A 26,704-nucleotide genomic window follows, 5' to 3' on the forward strand; every position below is an offset into this window, starting at 1 on the left:
AACCACACCTTGGTGTATAAAACCGCTCCATAACATGCTGAAGGATGCTAGGTTTGGTGGCACATGAGGCCCAATCCGTCCTTGACGTTACTATGTATACCTGCAGCTGCCTTCATATGGAGATGATAGGTTGCAACGCAACGTGCCAGTTGATTAAGCTTAGATCTTGTCGATAGATGATCTCGATAGAGGATTCTTACACCGTCAAGCGCATTGTCGATCATGGTGCTTTCTGGGCGTATCGGACGACGGGCGTCTTGACCATCACAACTGCAGCAGATCAGTCCAACAACAAGCTTCGAGGCAGCCAAGAAAGCCGTTAGGAAAATTTTATGCACTTACTGGTTGGACCCCGGTTGTCCAGCATCGAAAGATGCCATCGCATGGAATAACGGCAATTCGGGCTGTGAGTTGCTTGATCAGTCAAGGTATGAGACGATGGCATTGGCCGGGGAGCAAGGTGTTGACCAACAGGGCTAATAGGGCCGATGCACGTAAAATGACACTTGGACTACCAGAGCCGCGTCAATAGAAATGCGGGTGAATGTGGAGAAAACATGGAGTAAATGTCATCAGACGCAATAAACTCTCGTCTAAGAATTGACATTGCAACGCTACCGTCCCATGGCGAAATTCCCATTGACGCGTTATATTCTCCGGCTGATCCATCGTACCCCTCAATTCAATTCATCGGTGAAGAGCACCACCGAGCCCCCAGACTTTTTGATCGACACGATTCGGGAGTGAGAGCCGTGGGGGAGCTATGTCATGTCATGTAATGCGGGTCATCAGTGGCCGAGATGACTTTTATGGTGGCATTGAATGCGCGTATATAAGTTTTGGGTGATGCTGTGCACGCGAGCTTGAGATTGATCGGCATAGCAAGTCACGATGAAGTTGCTTTCGCTTTCAACTGTCGGGCTGCTTGCCTTGGCTGGTTTGTCAATTGGACAAGAGACAAAAGACGTTCCAATTCAAGACAATGGACTTACAAACATTGTTGAATGGTGATTCACTCGATTGCCGCCTTTGAATCCAGCTAACAAACAGCCCAGGGACGACCATAGTTACCTGATCAATGGCGAGAGGATCTTTGTCTTCTCGGGTGAATTCCACTACTGGCGTCTGCCTGTGTACGCTTTACCCCCTCCGCAAACCAAGCGCGAATCTAACAGTTGTCAGACCCGAACTCTGGCGCGACTTGCTCGAAAAGATTAAAGCCGCCGGCTTCACAGCGTTCAGCATCTACAACAGCTGGGGCTACCACGAAGCGACTCCAGGCGTCCTCGACTTTGAGAATGGCGCCCACGATTTCGTGTCCATCATGACCCTTGCCAAAGAGCTCGGCCTCTACCTCCTGATCCGTCCTGGTCCCTACGTCAATGCCGAGGCTAACGCCGGGGGTTTTCCTCTGTGGGTCACCACCGGAGAGTACGGCAAGCTTCGAAACGATGATCCTAGATACACTAAGGCTTGGTCTAAGTATTGGACTGAGATTTCCAAGATTATTGAACCGCATCTAATTACCAATGGCGGCAATGTTGCCATGTTCCAGGTATGTTTGTAGCGTTATGAGCCGTGGAGGAAACTGACGAGTGCAGATTGAGAACGAGTTGGGCGGTCAGTGGAAGAATGACGACAAGAGAATCCTGAACGAGCCTACCGCCAACTACATGCAACTTCTCAAGGAATCCGCCAGGAAGGCCGGCATCGATGTTCCTGTATTCCACAATGCCCCCAACACCGTGAGTTCTACCTCTCCAAATACAAACTGCGGACAGAGAATTAACATACCGACAGCGTACCTTTTCGTGGTCCAACGACTTCGAGCGCAATGCAACCGGCAACGTCGATGTCACTGGTGTCGACAGTTACCCCTCCTGCTGGAGCTGCAACCTCGACGAGTGCACCGGCACCAACGGTGAATATGTCCCTTACAACATCCAAGACTATGTCACCTACTTCAACAAGCAATCTCCCCGTCAACCTCACTTCTTGCCCGAGTTCCAGGGCGGTTCTTACAACCCGTGGGGTGGTCCAGAGGGCGGTTGCCCTGGCGATATCGGCCCTGACTTTGCCAACATCTTCTACCGTGACTTGCTCGCACAGCAAGCCACCGCCATTTCTCTGTACATGATGTACGGTGGAACCAACTGGGGTTGGTTTGCTTGCCCTGTTGTTGCAACTAGCTACGATTACTCTTCGCCCATCTCTGAGAACCGCGCTATCTGGGATAAGTATTACGAGACCAAGTCGCTGACTCTCTTCACGCGGGTTGCGCATGATCTTACCAAAACCATCCGAGTTACCAACAGTACTTCTCTTTCCACGAACGATGCCATCTTGATCTCCGAGCTTCGACATGAGGAAAATGATGCTGCTTTCTACGTTGCCCGACACGATCACTCACCTTCCGGTACCAAAGAGACCTTCAGGCTTCACGTCAAGACATCTGAGGGCAAACGTATGTTTGGGTATTCTGCTTTACGTCTCGTCTACTGACAGCTTTTAGTTACCATTCCTCAGAACGATGGCGCAATCACTATCAACGGCCATCAGTCCAAGGTCATCCCAACTGACTTCCACTTCGGCAAGAAGACACTCCTCTACTCGACCGCTGAAGTTCTCACTTACTCAATCATCGACAACAAGGAGGTCATTGTCCTTTGGCTTCCTGAGGGCGAGCAAGGAGAGTTCACCCTCAAGGGACACACCGAGCTCAAGCATGACAAGTCTCTCAATGGCATCAAGGTGAAGGCGGGCAAGAAGAGCGTTACTGTCAACTACACTCAGCAGAAGGGCCTTTTCACTCTCAACCTGAAGGATGGCTCCACCATTGTTCTAGCTGACCGAAAGACTGCTTACAAGTTCTGGGCTCCTACGCTGGATAACAACCCCTTCGCGCCCGTTAACAAGACTGGTGAGTTCTGCAAATGAAACGACACACTTGAGAGACGCGTATTGACTCTCGCAGTTCTTGTTCATGGCCCCTACCTCGTCCGCCATGCCACCATCAAGAACGGACAACTCAACATCCAGGGCGATCTTGACAGCTCCACCGAAATCACTGTCTTTGCTCCCGAGTCTCTCAAGTCTATCGCTTGGAACGGTGAGAAGGTCAAGGCTTCGTCGAAGCAAGGCCACAAGTACACCATCAAGATTAAGGGCCCTTCAAAGGTTACGTTGCCCAATCTTGACTCCTGGAAGTATGCCGACAGCTTGCCCGAGATCAAGACCAACTACAAGACTTCATCCTCGGCTTGGGTTGGTACGTATTACAGTGGTACCTAAGATGATTTAATGTACTGATTTTGAATAGTTGCCGATAAGAAGAACACTACCAACGCTGTCCTCGTCCCCGATCTGAAGAACCCCGTGCTCTACGTCGATGAGTACAAGATCCACTACGGAAACCACATTTACAGAGCGACTTTCCCCACCACTAGCTCTGCTCCTACTGGCGTTTATCTGAACCTCACAGGTGGCATGGCCTTTGGCTATTCCGTCTGGCTGAACTCGGATTATATCGGATCTTATCTCGGCGAAGCCACCACTGGCCATGCAGGCCAAGAGTTCTCCTTCAAGAACGCCACTCTGTCCAAGAAGGAGAACGTTCTGGTTGTTCTGATGGATAACTCTGGCCACGATCTACGTGACGGCGCTCTTGATCCTCGAGGTATCACCAACGCCACTCTTGTTGGCCCTGCCAAGGGCGGTTACAAGTTCTCTGAGTGGAAGATTGCTGGTCATGCTGGAAGCGTTGAGGGCCAAGTAATCGATCCCATCCGTGGTCCCCTCAATGAAGGAGGTCTCTACGCTGAGCGTATCGGCGCTCACTTGCCCGGTTTCTCTGACAAGAAATGGAAGTCATACTCTTCCAAGCAGGGAACCCTCGTCAACCCTTCGGCTGGAGTCCGTGCCTACAGAACGACTGTCGATCTTGATATTCCCGATGGCTTAGACGTCGGTGTCTCGTTTAAGCTTACGGCACCTTCTAACACAACCTTTTCTGCCACGAAGAAGGGCTACAGCAACCAAGTCAGAGTTCTTCTGTTTGTCAACGGCTACCAGTACGGACGATTCAACCCTTACATTGGCAACCAAATTTCCTTCCCTGTTCCTCCTGGTGTCCTTAACTACAATGGAGAAAATACCATCGCCGTTACGGTCTGGAGTCAGAGCGCTCAGGGAGGTGAGGTCAAGGTCGAGTGGGAGGTAGACTACGCTCATACATCCAGCTTCGATGTCAAGTTTGACAGCAAGTATCTCCGCCCAGACTGGACCAAAGAGAGACTGCAGTACGCTTAGGAAATTAGCAGAGTTAAAAAGTGGTGTGAGATCAAAACATGTTAGTTATTAAGACATCAGTCATGTTAGCTAGAACATAATTTAGTGAAGCTCAGTTGGCGTCACGAAGACCCAGTTCTTGTCAGCTGTAACGGGTAGCCCTTCCTTCTTCTGAGCAATGGTGTTGTTCTTGATCATGCCGTCAATCTGCTCTCTGTAAGCAGCTTTGCGATCAACCCAAAGGTGAATACCGCCACGCGCAACATCAACACCCTGGAAAATCATGGGACCATCACTATCAGGAGTATCACCACCAGCAAGAATAGGCCTGTTCCACTCATCGATATAGGTAAGAATAGCAGCCCACTTTCCAGATTTCCAAGTAGCTGGGGCCCAGAGCCAGGGAGTCATCTCAGCCTCGAGGTTCTGCTTCTGTGTCTTTTTAGTGTAGTCACCATCCTCAATTTGTTTGCGAGCAGTAGTGATCTCGCCCTTCTTGGTCTTGAGGAAGAGAGATACACCGATGACGTTCTGGGGAGGGACGTTGTAGCCATATTTAGGATCGCTAGCAACCATGCGGACAAGCTCTTCGGAAGCAGCGCTGACCACGTAGACCTTGATGCCGTTGGCCATCAAGCGGTTGTACAGCTCGACCTGGCCCTCGAAGATCTTGGGAGGCGAGACTTCAGTAGCTGTAACCTTGTCGTCCTCGAAATAGGTGGTGGGGATGGTCTTGTTGTAGGCCATCAGCTCATCGACGTAGCCCTTGAGCTCACCGAGAGGGAATCCGCTGAAGATTTGCGCAGCCCAAGGATAGCAGACAGCATCCTCAATCTCACAGAGGCGCAAGTAGTAGCTGTATAGCGACTCCTTGTGCTTCTTGGTGTCCTTGAAAGGGACGAGCTTGAGAGCAGGGTCCATGGTCTCTCGTGTAAGAACACCCTTGTTCTCAAGGTAAGGAAGAAGTGACTCCTCCAAATCGAATTGATAGCTAGTGTTGTCCATGTCGAAGACAGCATAGCGACCATTGTTGGCATTGCGAGCAATCATCTTGTTGAGAGCTTTGGCAGCTTTGGCAGGCCAATGCTTGAGCTCGGGACCCTTGAGACCATAGTTGCCATTGGAGGGAGCGGCAGCAGAGGGAGTGCTCAGGCTTGCCAGCCAAAGGGCATTGACAACGAGATTGATGCTGGGTCTCATGATGAAAGGCTTGACGTGAGGTGAGAAGTGAAAAGCGTGAGGAACCTGCTTTTTCAGCTTCAGCCTGGGATGGGATTGACAGAGTAATTAAAGAAGTCCATGGCCGTCAAGGTTTAGCGGCCCGACAATTATTCCATACGAAGTCGCTGATAGTGTTACAAGAGGTAATATCCGGTGGTTGGTCTAACTGGACGATCTTGGACTATTTGGTCACGCTACCCCGCTTACACGTTTATTGAGGGGTTTTAGTCGCTGTCGAGATAACGGCGACAGGAGCTTGTTTCTGTTGATAGAGGTCTCGATTGTTTAATGTCGCAGACTGTCTCGTGAATCTAATACTATTAAGGCTTCTGTTCGACATCAGATCGATCTAAACCATGCCCGTATCTCGCAGCTGAAGGTGGTGATGTCAGCCACTTTCCTGTCTAGGCCAAGTTTCCCAGAGCAGGGGAGGGTTATACAGTTCAATAAACGGTCAAGATCTGCGTCATTGACACGAGCAGCAAGAACGGCACTCGGCATTAGTCCAAGGCTCCAAGCCAAGAACCCTTTTACTCCAATGATGTAACCCTGGAAGGGGCCCCAGGGCGTTTTCTAAACCGCTAACGGGTAGCTAACAGGGGGTTCAAGGTTTAAGCTTGCCACCGTCGGGGCTCCGAATTCTGCTTATCGCAGGGAGAAATACTTGGAATTAAATTGCGCTCAATTGGCAGGACGGGGCGCCAATGCTTGGGTACAAGGGTTCCTAGCTGCGTGTTGGGTTTATTCCTGATTTGTAGAACTCTTTGGTGACTTCTTCGGCGAAGGCGATGGCTTTTTATCGCTTGAAACTCCGGTGGCCTCCAAGAAATCCTCGAATGCAGCTTGGGGAATCATTCCGCCGCTTACGTTCTTGTGACCAACAGCGAACCTAGGTCCCAATCGCTCTCTCACCGTATCGTCGCCTGTACCATCTGCTGCTCGACTAAGAATTTCCGGGATGTTGACAGGAGGATCTCTGCCCCTGGCGCACGTTGGAACGCGACACGAATAGTTGACAACGCCTCGTGCATAGCCTTCATTCGCTATCATCACGACTTGGAGATCTCTTGAAAACAATTGACGAGCCTGGCGTTCTGCAATGAGAGCATGAATCTGTGCTTTCGATTTGATGCGGATCACTGCAATTTTTTTATCAGCAGAAAACAAGGGCACCACGCGATCGGCCCTCTTCATTTCATGTATCACTTTGGCCCTTGCTTCCTTCAAGAACTTATTCTTGACAAGCTCTATGGGTGATGAGGCCTTGATCAATATTTTCCAGGCTCTAAGGACATCGTAGGCTGCAGTTCGGCGAGGAGCATTGATGAGCTTTGCACTATTATTTATCGTCGTTCTGGTATGCGTCCCAAACGTCGCTTCCATGTTCGGGAATGGCGAGCGCCATTTGGTCGCCTTACCCAGATCCCCATTCGTTCCCATGACACATAACCACCCGCATGATTCCTCGACTCCTTCGTGTAAGTTGCGGCAGATCAGATACGTCAGCAGCGAACTTGTAGCTATCGGTGGGTATTTGTTCGCCGTCACTAATATCGCGCCCTCAGGGTGGTCATCGTCTTCTGCCAGATGGTGGTCAATGACTAACGCCCGATGGGGTGAGTCGACAACGGGCTCTGATTTCCATGAGCCTTGGTCGAGGACAATGATGTAAGATGGATTGTAAGCTTCCATGTTTGCACGAGAATCCCCTAGTGTAGCAAACTGTTTTTGTTCATCGTGTAGCACGATATCAGCTTGGAATCGAGGCCGAGCAAGATGAGGGTTTTTCTGATGATAGCTCCAGCAGCAAGACCATCGGCATCCTTATCAGGGACGATAAGAGTCTGTTTACCAGCGGCAGCACTATAGGAGATTAGCTTAAGTGTCCTTTAGACGTGCCGTTCTCATCCCGACGATGGCGTGGTAACAAGAAGGGACAGCTGACCATTCACGGAGGAAATCCTTTGCTCTCTCAATTTGACTCTTGGGGGCGTGCCAGATCACGTTTCCGTCCTGATCCCTCCGCGGTTCAGCTTTGTGATAATCCTGTTCAGGAAACATCGGCTTGGCACCAGGATAGTACTGAAACTTCTTCCGGGCCACAATCGACTTTTGAAACTGCCGAACTATTGTGAGGCATGGCCCATTTTTGCGAGATATAGGTAATAAGGAAATTTGTGCATTGTAAACCTTTAGGGCTGACGGAGCTGATATAAGGCGAAGCATGGTTCCGGTAATGATATGAAAGCCTTGAAAGACATCGACGCCTGGTATCATGAAAAACAGGAGAAAACGTGGCGTGCAGCACAGCCACGATACTCGCCACATGTCATGCTCTAGGGTATTGCTCTTCTCCTTACCATCTAATAGTCGTGATCGAACACCGTCGATTGTTGAAATTATTATGGATGTATGTAGCATGCCACGTTTATATACTCTGTATTTCAGTTGCCGGTTACCCAGCATATCCTATCATGAACATGAACGCCGGGAACAAGAGCCCGGGGCCGTTTTCACATACTGCAGCCAAACGATGGCTCCTTTAATTAAACTACCCAGATAATTAGCCATGAAGTTTGCCAGTGTGTCCGCCCATGAGGCTGAACGCATGCGGAAAGGTGCTCCTGAGGAATGCGGACAAGACGCCAAGCATCTGGGGCTCGACGGACAGCCACAGCACCAATTGGTTGGCTTCCTGGGGATCAGGAATGCAGTGACTTCAGACTTTCCACTGAGTTCATTCAACATGATGGCTTCTCAAATGATCGTCTCGGAATGAGAACACCGGCTGAAGGTTATCGATTCTTGATCGATGATAGGGCCAGGGTTCTCAAGCCTCTGGTGATCGATGGCGTTGTAGGGCTTTTGTTCCTGACTACTTAAGTCCTACGTTCTTCCCTCGCGGTTGTCTTTGCTAACAAGTACAGCAAACATACACCGAAGCAATCATGAAATATCCTGTTTTTGTTTTCCTCTTTGCCGCTGTTGGAGTCACTGCTCAAGCAGCGAACTGTAGTGAAGTAGAGGCCTGCCTCAAAGCTGGTCCGAAAAACGCACGTCTTTCTTGGTTTGTGTAAGAGGGCAAGCTAACCTGTATCTCTAGTCTGATGCTTGCGGCGATAATGAACGATGCCTTTGTGGAACACATAAAGAAATTGCCAAGTAAGCCGCCTCTCCTTATTCATGACTCTATGTCGCTGATACGTATCCCATTAAAGTTGCTACGTCAACTGCGACAAGGATTCGAGAGCGAAACCGGCCGAACAAGCTGTTGAGAAGTATTGTTCCGTATTGAGAAAGCGCTCGAAGCCATTATACAAGTGAGCGCTGTCAACAGTACTTTGAGACCAGCACTCTCTGGCGGGCGTCTTTGTATGTTACCATCTGTATTATAGGTAGATGATTGGCGGCATCTTATGGAAGCAAGGAAGTTATCAATAAAAATTTGCCATAAAAACAAGACAAGCTTGTCCACCACCGGATCGCACCACAATGTTATTTAAGAACCAGGCAGAGGCGCACTAATCACTACATGAAATATATGTATAACTGTAAAAATATAAAAAAAGGAAATGCTGCTTTCAGCAGCTGGCTGGAACTCTCCCGCCGGGAATTGAACCCGGGTCTCAAGCGTGACAAGCTTGCATACTGACCACTATACTACGGAAGACGAAACAGGCTAAAGCCTGCTGTAGTGAGTTCGATATCACGTGGGGCAAAATTGAATATTATATACCCATTCTCAAAGTTGACACAATTTTGGCACCGAAGCTCGGAAAACCGACGCTGACAAAGTCAAACCACCAATCACAATGGTTGCTCTGGTAAACTCTCTTCCGAAACTGGGGATGACGAAACTCCAAGCTGATTTATGCTCGCTTCAGCTACCCTGAATTTTATACTGGGTCAAAATCGGCTCGGAACTTCGGAGGTAGACATATATATAAACTTTTGACGCGGCTGAGATCCAAGGAAGACGAATTCTCTTTGCTAATGTCGTAGTACATTTGACAAACAGTTCGAATTGTATTTTCTTTAATTGCCATTATGTCGGAACCTACGGAGCCCGATTCGAGGCGTCATCCTGCCCATAAAGTCCTCGAAGAACTCGGTCTTGTATCACTCTATCGATCAAGCAAAGATGTCAAGATCCTTTGCGCACAGAGATTCATCCGTCTTTTTGCCTATGGTGGATCTACTTTAGTTCTTGTAGCCTATCTGCGAGAACTCGGCGTTTCGACAACCCGCGTCGGCTTGTTTATGACCTTGACGTTGGTTGGTGATATTATCATCAGCTTCTTGCTTGCACTATTCGCCGATGGTGTTGGCCGGCGCGCAGTCTTGGCCCTGGGAGCAATCTTGATGACTGCAAGCGGAATTGTGTTTTCAACCTCAAGCAATTACTGGATTTTGCTTGCTGCTGCAATCTTGGGCGTAATTAGTCCTGGGTAAGATGAAGAAAAGTTCTTTGATGGTGTTGATGCTGACAATCGATAGCGGCAACGAAATCGGACCCTTCCGCGGTGTTGAAGAGAGCATTATTGCTCATCTTACCAATGCATCTCGGCGAGGCGATATCTATGCTTGGTACAGTCTCTCTGGCACGGCTGGCGGCGCGTTTGGTCTTTTAACCTGCGGTTGGGTTATTCATCACATGCGCGTCAATCTCGGCATGGATGTTGTTGAAGTGTACCGCGACGTCTTCTATGGATACTCTGTGATGGGAGTCTTGAAGTTGATCTCAGCCATCATCTTGAGCTCTGCAGTCGAAGTCCACCATGAGACCGAGCAAGGATCTCCATCCGACAACGGCGAACAAGCACCTCTGCTTCCCGAAAACGCTCAAGCTCAAGGCGCCGATCAACCTCAGCCTAAGAAACAACTTCGGGCCCGAATTTCTCGTGACAGTATCCCGACTGTTGTGACCCTTTGCACTCTCTTGGCTTTGGACAGCTTTGCTTCGGGACTGGCTCCTCTGTAAGTACTTTGACACAAGAGACCATATTTATACGAGAGCTAACAGCCACCATAGCTCATGGATCACTTACTACTTCAAATTCTACTACCATATCGAGGAAGGGAAGCTAGGTTCCATCTTCTTCACCACGAGCATCATCGCCGCTGCATCGATGTTGGTAGCATCTTCTCTTGCCAAGCGGTTCGGCAATGTTCGAGTAAGAATCCAATCATGATAGCAGCCTGAATTGTATAACTGACCTGACTTGCAGACTATGGTGTTTACTCACCTTCCATCAGCGGTTTTCTTGGCTCTGGTCCCCATCCCCAACGACGTCCACCTATCGGTTCTCTTCCTCATTCTACGATCTTGCACTCAGTCAATGGATGTTGCACCCCGCTCAGCCTTCCTCGCCGCTATAATCAAACCAAAGGAGCGAACAGTTGTAATTGGTCTTATTAACGTAGCCAAGACAACTTCTCAGAGCCTTGGACCTCTCATCACAGGACTTCTTGCGGATTCGAACTATTTCTGGGTCTCTCTTATCATGGCTGGATCTCTCAAGATATGCTATGACTTGGGATTCCTTGGACTCTTCAAGCATCATGAACACGTGGAAGCAAAGCGAAGCCACGAGGAAGAGGGAAGCCAGTGAGTTACAAGCTTGATACTCTGTGTTTTGATCGGGTCAAGAAGGAAATGAAACGAAGCATCAGATCCTTATCGGTAATCAGTATGGAGACTTTAGTGCAATGCCTATCTCAAGCTTATAATATCAAAAAGATATATCAAGCCAATATCTGTAGGTATTTAGAAGGTAATACATAAATACACTTAATAAACTTGATTCTTTGAAGGTAAATAACATAATATGCTTTTAATAACTTAATTAATAGCCTTACTTATAGCAGCGTAAAGTAAAAAGAGCTGTGTCTTAGACTTCAATCTAGAAGCTTAAACTCACTGACGAAGTCATATGTGGCATAAAGCAACATAGTCAAAGTAAAATCACATTAAATTTCTTCAAAGAGGGAAAAAAAGATTCCCAAGCCCAGGAATTGAACCAGGAACTCGTCCCCCCCTTTCGGGCTGACTTCCGCGCAGACGCATTCATCACTGACCGGTAGATGAGTTGACCATTACACCGGCTTCGGGTTTCTGTCGTTATTTAGTGCCATATAAATCATGCTTATATTTATGCTCGGAACTGATGCTGCCCACGTTTCTAGTATATACTGCCTCCTAATGCTTCCGCATTGATATGTGATCTTTCACCAACAGACTTCTTCACGACTATAACAAGCTCGTCAAGCGTGCCCAAAAATCTCACAAACGAATAAACCGCTGCTGACCACTGTCTTCCTTCTTGCTTTGCTAGGTATTCCTTAGAGTTGCCCTCATCTTGAAAGTCTCCCCGTAACCTCCTGAACTGGATCGCCCGGCCCACCAAAGGCGTTGGCAAAATGGCTGGGAGTGGCTCTCCAGACATCAGCGAATGCTGGAGAAGGGTCATGGTTGACATCAGGTCAGCGATCAGGTTTTCGTCGCCTGCGCTCACGCGATAGAAGAACCTCTCGCGGACTGGGAGTGGTAGCTTCGTCGCGGTCATGCTAAACTGTGCCAGGAAGACGTTGAGATTGTTGCAAAGATGGTTGGCGCGGCTGAGCGTTTCAGTATCGATGTTTGAGGTTGAAAACTCAAATTTGGTCTTTAGGATTGGAAGGGCGATGGAGTTGAGCAGCTCTTCGGTCGTGGTAGCCTGCTTCTCGATGACCTCGACGAAATCATCAGGAGGCGAGCGCCAGACTGAGATCAGAAGGGCATAGCGGTCTCTAATACTTGACAACTGGCTGGATAGGATTTGTCGATAATGTCTGTTTCCGGAAAGGGGTCGGGGGAGAAGCGCAACAAGGACGGCTGCGCCGAAACCGATAAGGACAAGAAGGATTCGCCGCCAGAAGACCTCGTACCCGACTCCAGGATTGCCGTAACTGGGAATATGCGTATCCACCCAACTATAAGACATGACCATGTACATAGTTGACGTAAGCATGATACCTGCGGCCATATGTTGTGGCGGAGCAAACAATCTCCACCACATCATACCGATGACGGCGACTGCCATGATGGCAGCTAAGCCGTATGGGTTTCCAGGACCATTACCAGATCCAATGTACCAGCACAAAAGACCCAGGATACCTCCAGCTACAGTGCCGAGGGTACGAATGAGAATTCCAGATGTGAAGTCGGACATATAAGGTTCGAGAGCCATCTGAGCCATGATCAGAGCCCATAGACCCTTTTCGCGATAGTAGAAGCCAGCTGACGATGGTATCACTGCAGGAACGGCGAGGGCAATAGTCAAGACGAGCGCACGAAGAGCGTGAAGACCCTCGACACCCGTAAAGAAGTTGATAAGCGCCAAGAAGACCAGACTTGATTTGCTTCGTCGGCGGCTCGTCGGCTGTTCCATACTTTCCAGAATGGTGGCTGTTGTTCTTGCCCCTTCAGGGTCTTCCTTTTCCTTTCGCTTCTTGCTGAAGAGACCTCGCTTCTTCTCAGGTTTGGAAATGACGGACATTGTTCGAGTGAGATCGTTAGAGTTGGGAATCGTGGAAGGCGGTGCATCTTGGGACAGGCCGAGCGAGAAAATGTGCTGGAGGCCTTTGGGTAGCCATACTCGCTTCGATGTTCGTACCCTCTCAACCTCGATAGCTCTCTCGAGAACCCCTCCAATATTCTTTGTCAGGTTGATGAGTCGTTCCTGATATAGAAGACCAGACATCAAGCCAAGTAGAGGAGGTGCGCGGTGATCATTGTAGATAACCTTGCCGTTGGCATCGAAGAGATGAGCATGAGGGGCGATTAGTTGCTCTGCAGCCGTGTCTTCGAAGTCTTCGAGCGCTTCTTGCAACGATGCTAGGATCTGCTCATGTTGACTGATTGTGTCGTTTTGAGAAGCTCCTGAGAATGCTTCGATGATGGCATTGACGCTTTGCTCGAGTGTCTGCAGCAAGGGAGTAGCGCATAAGGACAGTGCATCGATGGCTTTGACAATCATCTCTTCAGTATCAGGATGTCTTGTGAGCTCACGTAGATCAGCCGCTTTCGCAATATGGTAAGCCAGAGGGTGCTTCTCGTTGTCAGACTTCTCAAGTTCCTCGGCCGCTTTGGTTAGAGCTTCATCTTTGGCAAAAAGCTCTTCGCGAGAGATTGACATCTGTAATAACTCGCCGAAGGATACCAGTACTTGTCGTAGTGGTTCTTGAAAAGACTTGATGTCTTCAGGACTCCATCGTCGATAAGAAAAGTCTAAAGGTAGAAACTTGACGGCACTTTCGACGCTCTTGAAGGACACTGTCAAGGTACTCTTCAAGGCTTGTAGCTGCTCGGGCTCAAACCTGGCTCTCGTCTTGAAATGCCATGTCAGAGCCTTCACGTACCCATTCATGGGGCGGAGAAGGTCTGCCATGCTTCCAAGGGTGATTTGAGAGGTTGATTGCGGGAAAAACAACAAATTGCAAACAACTCCAACGCCAACTGCGATGGCACTTGGCAGGATCAAGACTTTCGGTATGGTGCCGTTGAAAGTCGGAATAAGCGGTGCTGTGGTGAAGTAGATGTCGGCGACAATCATGGAAAACATGGACACGAGCATCAAGTTGGGAGCAGAAACTCGCAGACGCGCCTGGCCAAAGTTTGTCAGTTGAAAATATGTTTGGCTAAACAATCAACTTACCATTAGATAGACAAACAATCCCATCATGCAGAAGTACGTGACCGATACGCGAGTATCCAACATGAAGCCTTCGTAGATGGCTATTTGTTGATAGGTTGCCTGACCCGATGCTTGGTCAACATTGGTCGTGTTTTGAGGCATTGATTGTTGTAATTCAGCGTAGCGTTGCTGTAAATCAGCCAGAGGCCTCGTCGCCAGAGCAGCTTTCATCGTGATGACTCCCCAGGCCCAGCCGAGCGCAAGACCGACGCAGATCATAACTCCGGCTGCGAAGTGGATGAATACGACGCCCGAAGGCGGCATGATGAATAGGACAACACTGAAGACGCGTTAAGAGCCGATTTCGAAAAATCCCCATGATGAACCTACCATCCGAAGAATGCCGACTGACCGAGAACTCTTAGCGTGTCGCTGATGTAGATAAACAAGGTGAGGATCCAAACAGCCAAAGAGCACTTGAACAAAATCTTGAGGTCCTTGGCATTGAAGTGGTCCAGCCAAGCCGGGAGTCGCTTGGGGCTGTTGAAAGCATGGAAAGACGCCTCGTCATCTCCCATTGAGCTCTCCTCTTTCGTTTTCGACCGTTTCAGCCTCATATCTCACACAGTCCGAGTGAACCGATGATTGTTTTGGTGTTGTTTTGGTGACGTTTTAGAGTTTGAAGAAATGCATTGAATTTGGGGATCGCCATGCCAGCGCGAGGCGGGAGTGGCGCTTATTTAGTCACGCTTTCAGGCGCTCATTTCGTATTGTCGACACTAAGACCAATGCGTGTAGATTGTCTTATCTAGACGCTAAACCCCTGCAATTTAAGATCACCAGAATCCGTGCAGATCAAATAGCCCTTGCTCGGTACAACATTGTGATGAGATTTGTGCAAGTCATACCTAAGCGTAACCTTGTGTTTTATTATGATCATCGCTGCGAGGCTTTGCACAGTAGTATTCGCATCAGATATCCAGATGTTATTCATAACCCAGATAGCCGAGGGTCGGTCTCGGTATCTTGTCGCGGCTTCCAAACCAGGCCGCCCACGACAATTCAAATTTATAGAATCCTTCATTGCCTCTTCTGTCATACACCCTTCTATTCAAGCTTAGTGCCCTGAGATCCTTTACAGAATGGAAGGAAAGCGATTATGCAACTATACAGCCAATATGCCCGTCAGCACTAATTGGTTGCTCTATAGTAACAGAGTAGGTATGACTATAATACTATTGGTTAAGAAAAAGGGAAGACTTCTAGGCGGATAATCCGGTATTGTCAAAGAAAAGAAACGAATAGCATGTTTGGGGTTGCCAAGTATTTTCAAACCCAGCATAAGAGCGTAATGCTCGCAGTTGACGAAGCATTACTCATCTATGCTTCTAAGTTCAATGCAGACACTAGCGCGACGAAATGAGCTTGACAAGGCCAAAACAGACGGCCGATACTCTCAAAGAGAAGGGTCTGCAACGTGGGAGACTAGAGCGAGGTTGACCGGACCTAACTATCCTAGCCATGTGACAACGATGTTCGTTCCATCATCGGCTCGGTCCATGCCGCTTAAGCTATGCATTGCAACCAACCATGTGCCCTTCGACAGCCACAGTATGTAGCTCGGAGCAAGTGTGACAGTTTAAGCTCCGCGGGCACTGGAATGAGGCTCAAGTCTAGGCCACGTCTTCGCGCGGGGTTCAGAGACTCAGCTGAGAGCTGAGACGCCACGAACGTTCAATGCGCTGATGCGTAAGCAGGCAGCACCATTGTGTGATAAGAGGCTTGAATTGAGAAAATCTATCTCGCCAATTACCATGGGAAGTCTAAGCCTGTGTGATGAGACTTATGCAAGCAGGAATTATAAACCGTTTGTGGCCAGTCAACAGAGGAATGTGACAAGCCAAGCTGAAAAGAAATTGATCAAGTTGTTGCGTACTGAGGAAAGTTTAGATGATTTAGGAAATTCATTTCTAACGACAAGACATGAGAATGGCAACCTAGTGAAAAGAAAGAGACAATAGATGAATTCGCGACCAGAATTCATCTATAAGAAGGAAGTGCCTCCTGGTCTGTTCATTTCATCTCCAGACACTCATCACTCATTCAGCTTTTTACAACTCTCAATTCAATCACATCACCTTTCTAACCGTTCGATCTATACTTCAACCACACTTCCCACAATGTCTGCTTCACAAAACGGAGGTCTTGTTCATCAGCAACTCATCCCTGCAGATAGCATCACTGCATCCTACGATAACGAGGCCAAGCTTCTGATTCTCAAGGCCTCTGGCACCCACGTTGACCTTACCAGAGACATCAAATTCCGTCGTCTTCCTTTCGATGGCGGTCTTCTCTTCGAGCTGATCGGTTGGGTGGGCCCAATCATTCATGGAGAGTCACCCTATGAGATTACAGACAGCTTCAAGATCGATCTTCCTAGCATCGTTTTCCCATCCAACACGGTTGTTGTTAACACTGAGAACAAGCAGCATTGGGTTGTCCCTATTCAGTACAACAATTCAAACGGACAGGCTGCCACTAATGGCAAGGCTGAGGTTGAGCTGCCTGAGATTAAGCAAATCTCCGGGGACAACAAGATTGATGTTCTTGCCGATGAGCCCTTCACCATCCAGCAGAGTGACTCTTTCACGGGCAAGGGTGGCTCAGTCAACATTGATTTCGACAAGAGTTTCCTCACTCTGAATGATGCTCGCATTGACGATGGCAAGATCGTATGGACTCTCACTGCTCAACAGACTGGAACCACCGAAGTCGTTGTCTATGTGGGCCAGAACCAGCCTCCATTCTTGTATCGCATCCCCTATATCGTGGAGAGTCATGTTCTCCTCGATGATAAATCTGTCCTAACCCAGACTACGGTTTCTTTCAGCGTGAGCAACAACGGGCAAGGCAGTAGCGGAACATACGGCGCTGCGTCCAACGGACATAAGAACGGCAACGGCAACCAGAAAGTTGGCCTCCCTCTGTCTTGGGATGGGTTCATCAACGTTGGTCTCAATCTCATCAAGAAGCAGTATCCCAATGCCAACCTTCTCGAAGTTGACGCCACTCCCCTGACTCGCAAGCCTGTCCAGAATGAGTGGGGTCTTGTCAACAACCGTATTGTTTGTGGTCTTAGCGGCAACAAGACTGCTATCATACAATCTACTGGGTGGGGTGAGTTTGGAAAGGTCCAGACCATCAACTCTCCCTTCTTGGGTGATCAGGTCATCTCCTGGCCTGTCGCTCTCGATATTCATGACGCGTTCACTATCCTCCGAAAGGCAGGATACAAGCAGGCAGTTTATGCGGTTACTCTCCGCCAGCCTCTCTATCCTGGAGATGATCAGCCTTTCTACATCTTCAATACTGGCCCTGAGTTTATTGCCGTCGGAACAAAGGACAAGAAGATCCACAACTTTGGTGTTTCCGAGTACAATGTTCAGAAAGCTTAGGTTTCTCCACGGTTTCTTCTATACCACAGACTGTGTTTCTCTTCTCTTTAACCCGGAACAGATTGATAACTGCTCGCCTTATTTTCCTAGATAACTAATCCTATTTGTATTACCCAACAATGCTTTCTTGTGAACAGTAATTTATTACCATTGAAGGTGCACGAGTAAGCCGTCAGAAGACACCAACCTGTGCCGGAGCGCGAGAATCTATACTGGGTGAAAATTTGCTGTAATGCTTCAGCCATAGTGTCCACCACGTGCTATCTTTGCTTGCATTATGACTAGAGAAGTGACTTCTTCATGCTTCAAAGAACCTAGTTCGACTTGGCAGACTGCATTACAACCTCTCTCTTCAACTCCTTCTCACTTCCTACTCCGTCTTCTACAGGTCTCGCAATAGTGACGCCAGCCCGACGGGCAAAGACTAGAGGCAGATGTCAGTCATTGTTCGGGCTAGGCAAGTTGGGTGAGACATTAGACTTACGATCTTCCATTTCTTCTAGAGACTTGCCTTTGGTCTCCGTGATAAAGAACCAGACAAATACAACAAGCGCGAAATTGAAAATTGAGAACATGAGAAATGTCCTCCAGCCAAGGTTCTTGACAGCGTGGGGAGTGGCTTGAGAAAAGACGAAGTTGAACAGCCATTGCGTTGAAGTGCTGATGGCAATGCCAGCCTCGCGAGTCCGGCTGCTAAAGATCTCACCAGTGTAAACCCACGGTACAGGCCCCCAAGAGATATTGTAGCTCATGGCTTCGAGATAAATCATAGTCAGAGAGGCAATAGAAGGAGGGGTCAGTCCAGCATCAGGGTTCGGAGGAAACTTGACTGTCAAGATTGCCACGATGAGCATGTAAGTGCCCATGAGGCCTGCCCCTCCTAGCAGGGAGCCACGACGACCGATTCGTTCAACGAGGAATAGCAGGAAGAAAAGACACGCCACGACTTTGACAAGACCGAAGAAGCCGGTAAGCAGAAGCTTGTCCTGGCCGGCACCAACTAGACCGAAAATCTGAGGAGCATCTGAACAGACATGTTAGAGATACTTGGAAAAGCACTAAGCTGCACAGGAATTCACTTACAGTACGCCATGGAGGTGTTGCCGGTGAGTTGAACGCCTTAAAATGTAGATCATTAGCCAAAGCTAGGTCTCCGATTATGCACGATCAAAAAGAACTGCTTACCGATTTGCAAAGCAATGATAAGGCCGAGTCGGTAACGGTTGACGGGTTCAGTAAGCTCTTTCCAAGTCAAGCCAGCCTTGATACGGTTCTCTTCGTCGATGCTGCGAACAATCTCGCCAAATCTGTGAGGGGGATGTGTGTCAGAAGCAAGCTATTTGACCAACAGTCCAGGGATATGTGAATTGTCATGCTTGGGGGTGACTTACTCTTCTTGGACTTCTGGAGAATCTCCACCGCGTACCCATATCAAAGATTGCAAAGCCTCCTCACGACGATTTGTCTTGGCCAGCCAACGAGTACTCTCCTTTGTGAAGAGCATTCCTAAGCCAAGAATAGTGCCGGGAACAAGCTGTAAACCGACCGGTAGTTGCCACTGGGCGCTGCTGTCATCAGGGATATGGATGCTCGCTGCATAATCAACCCAGTACGAAGTCATGACTCCCAAGGTAAAGAAGAACTGGAACATGCTACCAAGCATGCCACGGATATTTTTCGGTGCCATCTCAGCTGAGTACATGGGCACTATCACAGTGGCCATGCCAACGCCGACTCCCGAGACAAATCGAGCAATGTAAAATCCGGCGAGATGATGAGTATTGATGGTTTGAACCACGGCGCCGACATTGAAAATAGCCGAGGCCAGAACAAGAGACCAGCAGCGGCCAAATCGAGCGGTGAAGGGCCAGATGAAGAAGCAGGAGAAGAAAGCTAGGGAAGACGGGAGTTACAAATTAGTTATATATTTTCTCTGCATAGGACCAGGGAAGGCATGATGATAGCACTGTCGCCATGCAGAAGTGCATGGCATTCAACAAACAACTGCAACAAACAGATAGATAGATAGATGTACTCACCGCCAGCTTGCAAAAGACTCGTGGATAGTGAACCGACACTGGCTTTGTCCTTGGTGGTATATCGGAAATCCCGTTGGAAGCTCGGGAAGGTCAGAATTCCACCAACAATACCGGTGTCATAGGCAAAAAGAAAAGAACCAACGCAGCATAACGCTACGAGGTAGAATGCTCTGAAGGTTCCAAGAGCCTTCGCCATTTTGGCATCTGTTCAGCAATGGGAATACGGACGTGACTTTCGAATATGAAACAAGATATAAGGGGCCATGAGCGTCTCCAACTGAAATGACTGTTAAGAGGCCGACTGTCTTGTGGCACGACGAAAAGCTTTATAGAGAAATACATCATCCATGCGGAACGCAGACGGGCAAACTGGCGTTAAAGCATGGCGTGCTGTGGAAGGGCAATGGTGAGATGCACCGCAAATGGACTGAAGTCGAGACTCTGCTAGGTACAGATCCCGGAAGATTGGTACAGCTGTGAGGTTTGGTGGACACCATCTTGGAAGGATCATGCACTGGAGTCCTGTCATGGATCTGTAGGTTGGCAGCCGACAAGACTAACCCCAAAGGGAGCTCGCTACCGATACCCGGACACGGGGATGAGTTGGGTGAGTCTCCACAGCCAAGTCGGGGCCAATTACACTATACCCGATTGAAGCATCCGGCCGACTACCGGTAGCCATCGTTTCTTCTTTTGGCTGCAACAGAGTCATGCTGGGGCTGCGAGCTGTTGATAGGCCATTCGAGCTGGAAAAGAGAGCGCCAGGAAGAGAAGACAGTCGCTTACGGGCTGTTGCATCGGCTATCAAAAACTTTCACGTCTGATGTAAAAGCGTGAGAGTACGATAGCTAACATTAGCCGTGGGACGGTTTGTTGTCCAACCTCCGTCACATACATAGTAAGCACTTCACCAAGTTCTCCTCATAGCTCGTGGCTACCTGATGGTCCCAAGCACTCACTGACATATTCTACCTCCACTCTTTAGGTCTCAAAGCGTGTCTCTTTCCATAATCTGCCTCATTCTATTCTTCACCAAACGAATCACTCAATCATCGGGGTCAAGATGGACTCGCGGCCAAATATTCTCTTCATCATGGCAGATGACCATGCATCCAAAGCCATCAGTGCTTACGGCGCTGGCATAAACAATACGCCAAACCTCGATCGGATTGCCAAAAATGGCATGCTATTCAATCACTGCTATGTAACAAACTCCATCTGTACACCATCTCGAGCGGCCATTCTTACAGGAACATACAACCACGTGAACGGGGTCATGACGCTCGACAACCATATCAACAAACATATGCCCAACGTAGCGAAGCATATGCGCACAGGCGGTTACCGTACGGCAATTGTGGGCAAGTGGCATTTGGGCGAAGGTGAACCACACGAGCCGACGGGTTTCGACTACTGGAGCGTCTTGCCAGGACAAGGGGACTACTGGGACCCCGAGTTCATCGAAATGCCCCCCGGCGACAAAGGCGCAGCCGTCGAGCGTCACGAAACAGGCTATGTCACGGACATCATCACCGACAAGTGCCTCGAGTGGATAACTGCAACTGAGAGCTCTGGCAAGCCGTTCTTTGTGATGTGCCATCACAAAGCCCCTCACCGATCTTGGGAATGCGATACAAAGCACAAGAGCCTGTATGCCGACAAGCCGATCAAGGTTCCAGAGACGTACGACGATGACTACAAGAATAGAGCTAAAGCTGCCAGAGTGGCCAAAATGCGCGTGGCTGAGGACTTGACATATCAGGATCTTGGGCTCGTTCAGCCAGATGGCGGTCGGTCGGTAGGCGAGCGTGTCACCCAAGAGTCTGGCTCAGCCCAACGCAAGATCCCAACAGACCCGAGTATTAAACTGATTGACAAAGATGATGGCACCGTTTTCACTTTCACTACACCTGGCGAGCTGTCTGCCTTCAAGTTCCAACGCTACATGCAGCGGTACCTGCGCGTGATCCAATCTGTGGATGACAACGTTGGGCGCATGCTGGACTATCTTGACCAAAAGGGCCTTACGGAGAATACTCTTGTTATTTACACCTCGGACCAGGGCTTTTTCTTAGGTGAGCATGGATGGTTCGACAAAAGGTTCATGTACGAGGAATCTTTCCAGATGCCCTTCCTAGCGCAGTTCCCGAAGCAAATTCCAGCCGGCTCTATCAGCAACGAGATATTCTGCAACATCGACTTTGCCCCGACCTTCCTCGAGCTGGCCGGCATCAGGATCCCGAACTATATGCAAGGCAGGTCGGCACTGCCTCTGATGCGCGGGGGTCCCGTGACGGGCCCGGAATGGGAGAATGTCGCGTACCACCGTTACTGGATGCACAACGATGTAATTCACCAGGCCTATGCGCACTACGGATGCCGCAATCAGCGGTATAAGCTCATTTACTGGTACAACGAGGACCTTGGAGTTGTAGGCGCGCGGCCAGGAAGGGCAGACAATATTAATGAGCCAGAGGAAAAGGAGTGGGAGCTTTTTGATTGCGAGAAGGACCCTCTTGAGCTCTTCAACTTGTACAATGATAGTGCGTATAGTGACGTGGTCAAGCACATGACGGCTCTCCTCGAGGCCAAGATGGAGCATATTGGCGATGATCCGATCCATCTCCGGCTGAGTGGCCCAAGCAAAGGTGTCCCAGCGGTAGTCAAGTATGCAGAACAGAACGGCGTGCGACCCGAGGATGCGCTGAAGCAGAGGTTGTGAAGGATTGGAGGGAACGCGGATTCCAAGACAACTGATAACTAGATGATACATGTACATAACGCAGTGAGTAGAAGTATCAAGATCCTAATGAGACTGTGCTCGCAAATTCAAGCCCCTGAGCCTGTGAAAGGAGCTGAGATAAAGCTATTGTACTCATTCAGGCCCCTGTGAAGGGTTTGTAAGAATGGACCTCGGCGACTTATCCCCAATGATTGACCTCTGAAGGCCCTGTGCCTCTGCTGGTGCGGGGCCAGAAGGCAGTAAAAAGACGCTGACCCGCCCTAAATTAAATTCAGTTGGTTCCGTCACTTGGAGAGAAAAGCACGCCATGCCCCCCTTGGGAACTCTCCACTTCCCCGCAAACACGGGTCGCTGCAGTTTCATTGCCATCCAAATCATCCACATCTCACAAACTGGGCCAATTCACAAGCCGACAAGCATCGGTCGCGAGAAGGATGGCATCCAATGGATTACGAACAGCATATCGGCCACTTCAGGCTTCTTACCAATGCATACATCCCTCAAACATGTTTTCAATGCAAACAGCGCAAGGTACGCTGCGACAAACAACCAGGGACGTGTCGCAATTGTCGACGGCTGAACTTGGCTTGCTCTCTCAACAATGATGAGCACCAACTTCACGAGAGGCCGTCACCGTCGAGGAAACGCCTCAGAGGAGCTCGCGCCTGTTCTTCCTGTCGTCTTAAGAAGATTAAGTGCTCGGCGACGCTTCCAGCATGTGTCGCATGTCGGCAGAAGGACATCAGGTGCATTTATCCGCCACTTAAGCGTTATCGACGCGCTCCAGAAGGTTATTTGTTTGACGAAACCACATTGGAGGAGGAAGAGGCACCTCAACCCGAATCCTCCTTTATGGAAAGAGAACAAGACTTACAGTCTGTCTCCGGAAACTCAACCAGTCCTCCCGCTACTGATTTAGCCGAGCAGCAGCAACAACAGCAAAAGGAACCGGAGGAGCAGCAGGAGCTTGAACACGATCATCAACACGACCTTGTGATTGGCCAGGAGCATGAATTGGAGCACGAACCTCAGCAACAGGATGAGGCCGACCAGCGACTGGAGCATCAACAGCATCAGCCCCAAAGAAAAGAACTGCCCTGGCAGCGGCAATCTGCCGGACATCCTGAAAGGTACGAAGAAACAGCAACAATACCGCTGTCTTCGCCCACAGGCTCATCAGTGTCGTGGCATCCATCATCAACAGGGTCTGTAGCAAGAAGCTCAGGGTATAGTGGCCCAAGCCGCGGTCAACTAGACAGCCTCCTTGACGTCTTCTTCAAGTTCATCTATCCCATGCCATCATACGGATTTCTACATCCAGAAACCACCAGGAGAAGATGCCGTTCTTTTGATGTGCATCGCGCCCTTCCTGCTTCAATTTGCGCGGTTGCAACGCTGTACCTGCGCAGGGAAGTTGATCTCGATCTCAATCATCGACTGGACTCGAGTCGAAGAACGCTGAACAACAAAGTTGCCTCCGCTGAGGATACGGGCACGTGGATCAGGATGGCCGAGGAGAGCATCTGGAGAAGTCTCGAATCGCCGAGTATCACCAAACTCCAGGCCCTTCTCCTCGTAATTCACTATTACATAGAGACGGAGCTTTTTCAGAGAGCTTTTATGTTGACAGCCACGGCTGCTCGCTTCGCCACGACGATGCGACTCAATTACGAGCGACATGACCTTCAGCCAGTTGCGCGAGAGGTGCGCCGTCGTACTCTCTGGTCCCTAAAAATGGTTGAGCGCTATTTCTCGATTGGCCTCGCCGAGTTCGACTCGCTGCCAATGGAAGTCATCTACATCGACGTTCCGTGCAGCGAGGAAGACTTCATGGCAATGGCCAATGGCCACGAAATTCATGTTACTGGAAAGGATCAAGTCGACGGCGAACACCAAAATTACCGCGGTGATGGGGGCACCTACGGGCTTGTTATGCAGCTAGAAGCAATTCGATGTGATATAATGAAGCTTTCTAGGAAAATCGCGCTGCTAGAAACGCCGTTATGTAATCTCACAGACCTCTTCAGCCACCACTTACAAACACTAGCATGCATGGAGAAACCAGCACCGATCCTGGAAGCTCTCTTAAGCGTGGATGGAGCACTCCAGTCTCCTGGCAGTTGTAGTAATGGCGACGGGTCAATCTCCCGATGGCTCCCTCGTCTATTGCTGGCCCACATCTCATGGCACCAAGCACACTGCGATATCAACCGCATCCTTCTACCTGGATACTCTGAGGCTGCTCCCGCTGCCGTGCTCGTTGGCCATGACTACCAGGCCTTCCTTGATGCTGAAGCTCAGTGCTTGCACCACGCAATGCGAATCATCTACATACTTACCGCGCTCAACCAGCACAGCACGCAACACCACGTCCTCGAATTCGACACGGCTATTTGTGCTTATCATGCCACCCGTCTGATCCTCTTCATCTCTCGATTCGGTCAAGGACCTGCTCGGCCGTCACCGGAATTCGCTGTTAGCCGTGCCGAGCTTTGCCTAGCTGCGCTCAAGAGATTCTTCCGATTCTCGGCACTCGTAAGTCCTATCATTAGGGAACTAGAGGAGTCTATCACCATCTTCTCAAAGCAGCAAAAGAATAAACGAAATCTTCCCAGCGACCAGTCAGCTGCCGCAGCAAACACAACACCTTTTGCGGGAACTCTATCTGATGAAACCCAACCAGGCTTCTCAGGGACTACAGCCAACGAGATATGCACACCCGACTCCAGCCCAGCTACTGCACCGGCGATCAACGGCGAACCCGGAGAGGGTCAGACTCTGCAGAGTGAGATCCATCATCTGTCCTCGCTACAGAGTCAAAACAGATCAGACGGTCACTTTTCCGAAGCTGTGCGTGCTCGACAGCGCTTGGCTGTACACAGTCTCTTGCGCCGAGCTGAATTGTCAAATATTGAACGCGAAGACGAAGAGTACCAGAGCTCCCATATTGACGAAGTATCTCCTGGTTCTGACGCACCTCGGCACCCGGCCTTTTCGACGAGGGACAACCAACAAAGTCCTTCCGCACGGTACAACCATGGCGCTTCTCAAGAGGAGAGACCTCGCGTCGTTGGTGCATCGACCGCTACTGCTGATACGACCGCAGGATCGCAATCAGCAAAACCCCATCCGAAAACTTACTCTATAACCAACAATCAGCCTACCAAAGACAAGCCTCGAGCTCATACGGCCAAACCTCATGGCCAAGAGCCAACGAGCACTCGCAGCCCTGCTGTGCCTGGTCTCTTCGCGTGGTGGGCTCCCCAGGACTGGGCATGGCTCCTGGAGGATCAACTCATGGAATTGGGCGCAAGCACGTGAGCGACAATTCATCTTATTGACTCCATATGTTGCGCCCGTGCTATCGGCAAAAGTGCAGGTCATCTCGTTCAAGAAATGCTACGACCACTTCAATTAGACATTGCTTTGACTTTGAGAGCTCAGCCATATAATCTTCCAATGACATCGTTGCTACTGCCAACGAATCAGGAAACATTCAGTCTGGCGGGAAACGTGTGCCGTTCTTGTGTTGTATTTGACCCACTGCTTCCTGTAGATTTACTCAGAAATTATTATATCCTACGAATTAGTGTTGCTGGGAGATGCAACTCACGGAGATGATAAGCCAGTATGCCGTAATTTAGGCTAACCCTATCTTACATGATACTCGTTTTGTAGCGACGGATCAACCTCGTCTTCGTTTGAACATCTCTCATTCAAAGATAGTGAACGAGAATCGGCACTTCACCCGGAACTCGTGGCTTCCTGGAAAGAGTTTTAGCCCCGAAGCAAATTCGGCGACGAAAATGAACCATGCAGTTATGAGTGTGATTGCGTCTTTCGAGGGCCGATGTCCTTGAAAAATGGCTTAGCCTTTTCTGGTAAATCCGGCCGAGATACACGTACTCGGGCATCTGATCTGGGGTTCGGTAGTCGGACAACACCACCTTGACTAGACTGCAATTGGTTCAGAGAAGAAACTAAGATGGATATGTCTTGTCCGAGTGCTGAGCCTCCAGGCTCATCTCACGTTAACAGTCACTGAGTCAAGATTGGACATATCAAAACACCGTCCGGTTGTCGGCTTATATCCTCAGATAAGCAATCTATCGAATCAGATTCGTAGGTAATACCCCGAATTCGTCTCCGGACTCTCAAGGAAAAGATCACGCATATGGCCAAAGACATGATCATCGCCATCCGTACAACCTTGGCGAAACGGACCTGGCTCAGCTCGCTTCATGAATTTATTCGTCATCTGTGCAGAAATGAGGCAAGCAAGCT

The 26,704-nt window shown here is 49.4% G+C and overlaps 9 protein-coding genes, besides 1 other annotated feature; 5 read left to right on the plus strand and 4 right to left on the minus strand.

Annotated features, from left to right (window-relative positions):
- Nucleotides 1-891: 891 nt before the first annotated feature.
- FFUJ_10776 (related to beta-galactosidase) lies at nt 892-4,308 on the plus strand (the record flags this gene model as incomplete). XM_023569598.1 has 8 exons in its annotated part: nt 892-1,007; nt 1,056-1,133; nt 1,183-1,555; nt 1,602-1,745; nt 1,801-2,464; nt 2,513-2,920; nt 2,975-3,268; nt 3,320-4,308. The coding sequence occupies 8 exons, from the start codon at nt 892-894 to the stop codon at nt 4,306-4,308; spliced, it is 3,066 nt and encodes a 1,021-aa protein (XP_023436791.1).
- Nucleotides 4,309-4,389: 81 nt separating this feature from the next.
- Nucleotides 4,390-5,487, minus strand: FFUJ_10777 (uncharacterized protein; the record flags this gene model as incomplete). The annotated part of the gene is made up of 1 exon (XM_023569599.1): nt 4,390-5,487. One exon carries the CDS (start codon nt 5,485-5,487, stop codon nt 4,390-4,392), a length of 1,098 nt encoding a protein of 365 aa, XP_023436792.1.
- Nucleotides 5,488-6,249: 762 nt separating this feature from the next.
- Nucleotides 6,250-7,734, minus strand: FFUJ_10778 (uncharacterized protein; the record flags this gene model as incomplete). XM_023569600.1 has 3 exons in its annotated part: nt 6,250-7,157; nt 7,232-7,371; nt 7,454-7,734. 3 exons carry the CDS (start codon nt 7,732-7,734, stop codon nt 6,250-6,252), a joined length of 1,329 nt encoding a protein of 442 aa, XP_023436793.1.
- A 1,372-nt stretch (nt 7,735-9,106) lies between these two features.
- Nucleotides 9,107-9,178, minus strand: a tRNA (tRNA-Asp).
- Nucleotides 9,179-9,555: 377 nt separating this feature from the next.
- FFUJ_10779 (uncharacterized protein) lies at nt 9,556-11,120 on the plus strand (the record flags this gene model as incomplete). XM_023569601.1 has 4 exons in its annotated part: nt 9,556-9,956; nt 10,006-10,485; nt 10,541-10,682; nt 10,737-11,120. The coding sequence occupies 4 exons, from the start codon at nt 9,556-9,558 to the stop codon at nt 11,118-11,120; spliced, it is 1,407 nt and encodes a 468-aa protein (XP_023436794.1).
- Nucleotides 11,121-11,690: 570 nt separating this feature from the next.
- Nucleotides 11,691-14,800, minus strand: FFUJ_10780 (related to membrane protein; the record flags this gene model as incomplete). XM_023569602.1 has 3 exons in its annotated part: nt 11,691-14,153; nt 14,205-14,523; nt 14,574-14,800. 3 exons carry the CDS (start codon nt 14,798-14,800, stop codon nt 11,691-11,693), a joined length of 3,009 nt encoding a protein of 1,002 aa, XP_023436795.1.
- Nucleotides 14,801-16,363: 1,563 nt separating this feature from the next.
- Nucleotides 16,364-17,638, plus strand: FFUJ_10781 (uncharacterized protein; the record flags this gene model as incomplete). The annotated part of the gene is made up of 1 exon (XM_023569603.1): nt 16,364-17,638. One exon carries the CDS (start codon nt 16,364-16,366, stop codon nt 17,636-17,638), a length of 1,275 nt encoding a protein of 424 aa, XP_023436796.1.
- Nucleotides 17,639-17,952: 314 nt separating this feature from the next.
- On the minus strand, nt 17,953-19,873 carry FFUJ_10782 (related to quinate transport protein; the record flags this gene model as incomplete). XM_023569604.1 has 6 exons in its annotated part: nt 17,953-18,062; nt 18,123-18,662; nt 18,722-18,757; nt 18,824-18,945; nt 19,030-19,531; nt 19,678-19,873. 6 exons carry the CDS (start codon nt 19,871-19,873, stop codon nt 17,953-17,955), a joined length of 1,506 nt encoding a protein of 501 aa, XP_023436797.1.
- Nucleotides 19,874-20,740: 867 nt separating this feature from the next.
- On the plus strand, nt 20,741-22,399 carry FFUJ_10783 (probable sulfatase; the record flags this gene model as incomplete). Its single annotated transcript, XM_023569605.1, has 1 exon — nt 20,741-22,399. One exon carries the CDS (start codon nt 20,741-20,743, stop codon nt 22,397-22,399), a length of 1,659 nt encoding a protein of 552 aa, XP_023436798.1.
- A 328-nt stretch (nt 22,400-22,727) lies between these two features.
- On the plus strand, nt 22,728-25,741 carry FFUJ_10784 (related to nitrate assimilation regulatory protein nirA; the record flags this gene model as incomplete). XM_023569606.1 has 2 exons in its annotated part: nt 22,728-22,951; nt 23,047-25,741. 2 exons carry the CDS (start codon nt 22,728-22,730, stop codon nt 25,739-25,741), a joined length of 2,919 nt encoding a protein of 972 aa, XP_023436799.1.
- Between the last annotated feature and the right edge of the window lie 963 nt (nt 25,742-26,704).

This window comes from Fusarium fujikuroi, chromosome FFUJ_chr10 (assembly GCF_900079805.1).
Source record: "Fusarium fujikuroi IMI 58289 draft genome, chromosome FFUJ_chr10".
Classification (NCBI taxonomy): Eukaryota; Fungi; Ascomycota; class Sordariomycetes; order Hypocreales; family Nectriaceae; genus Fusarium; species Fusarium fujikuroi.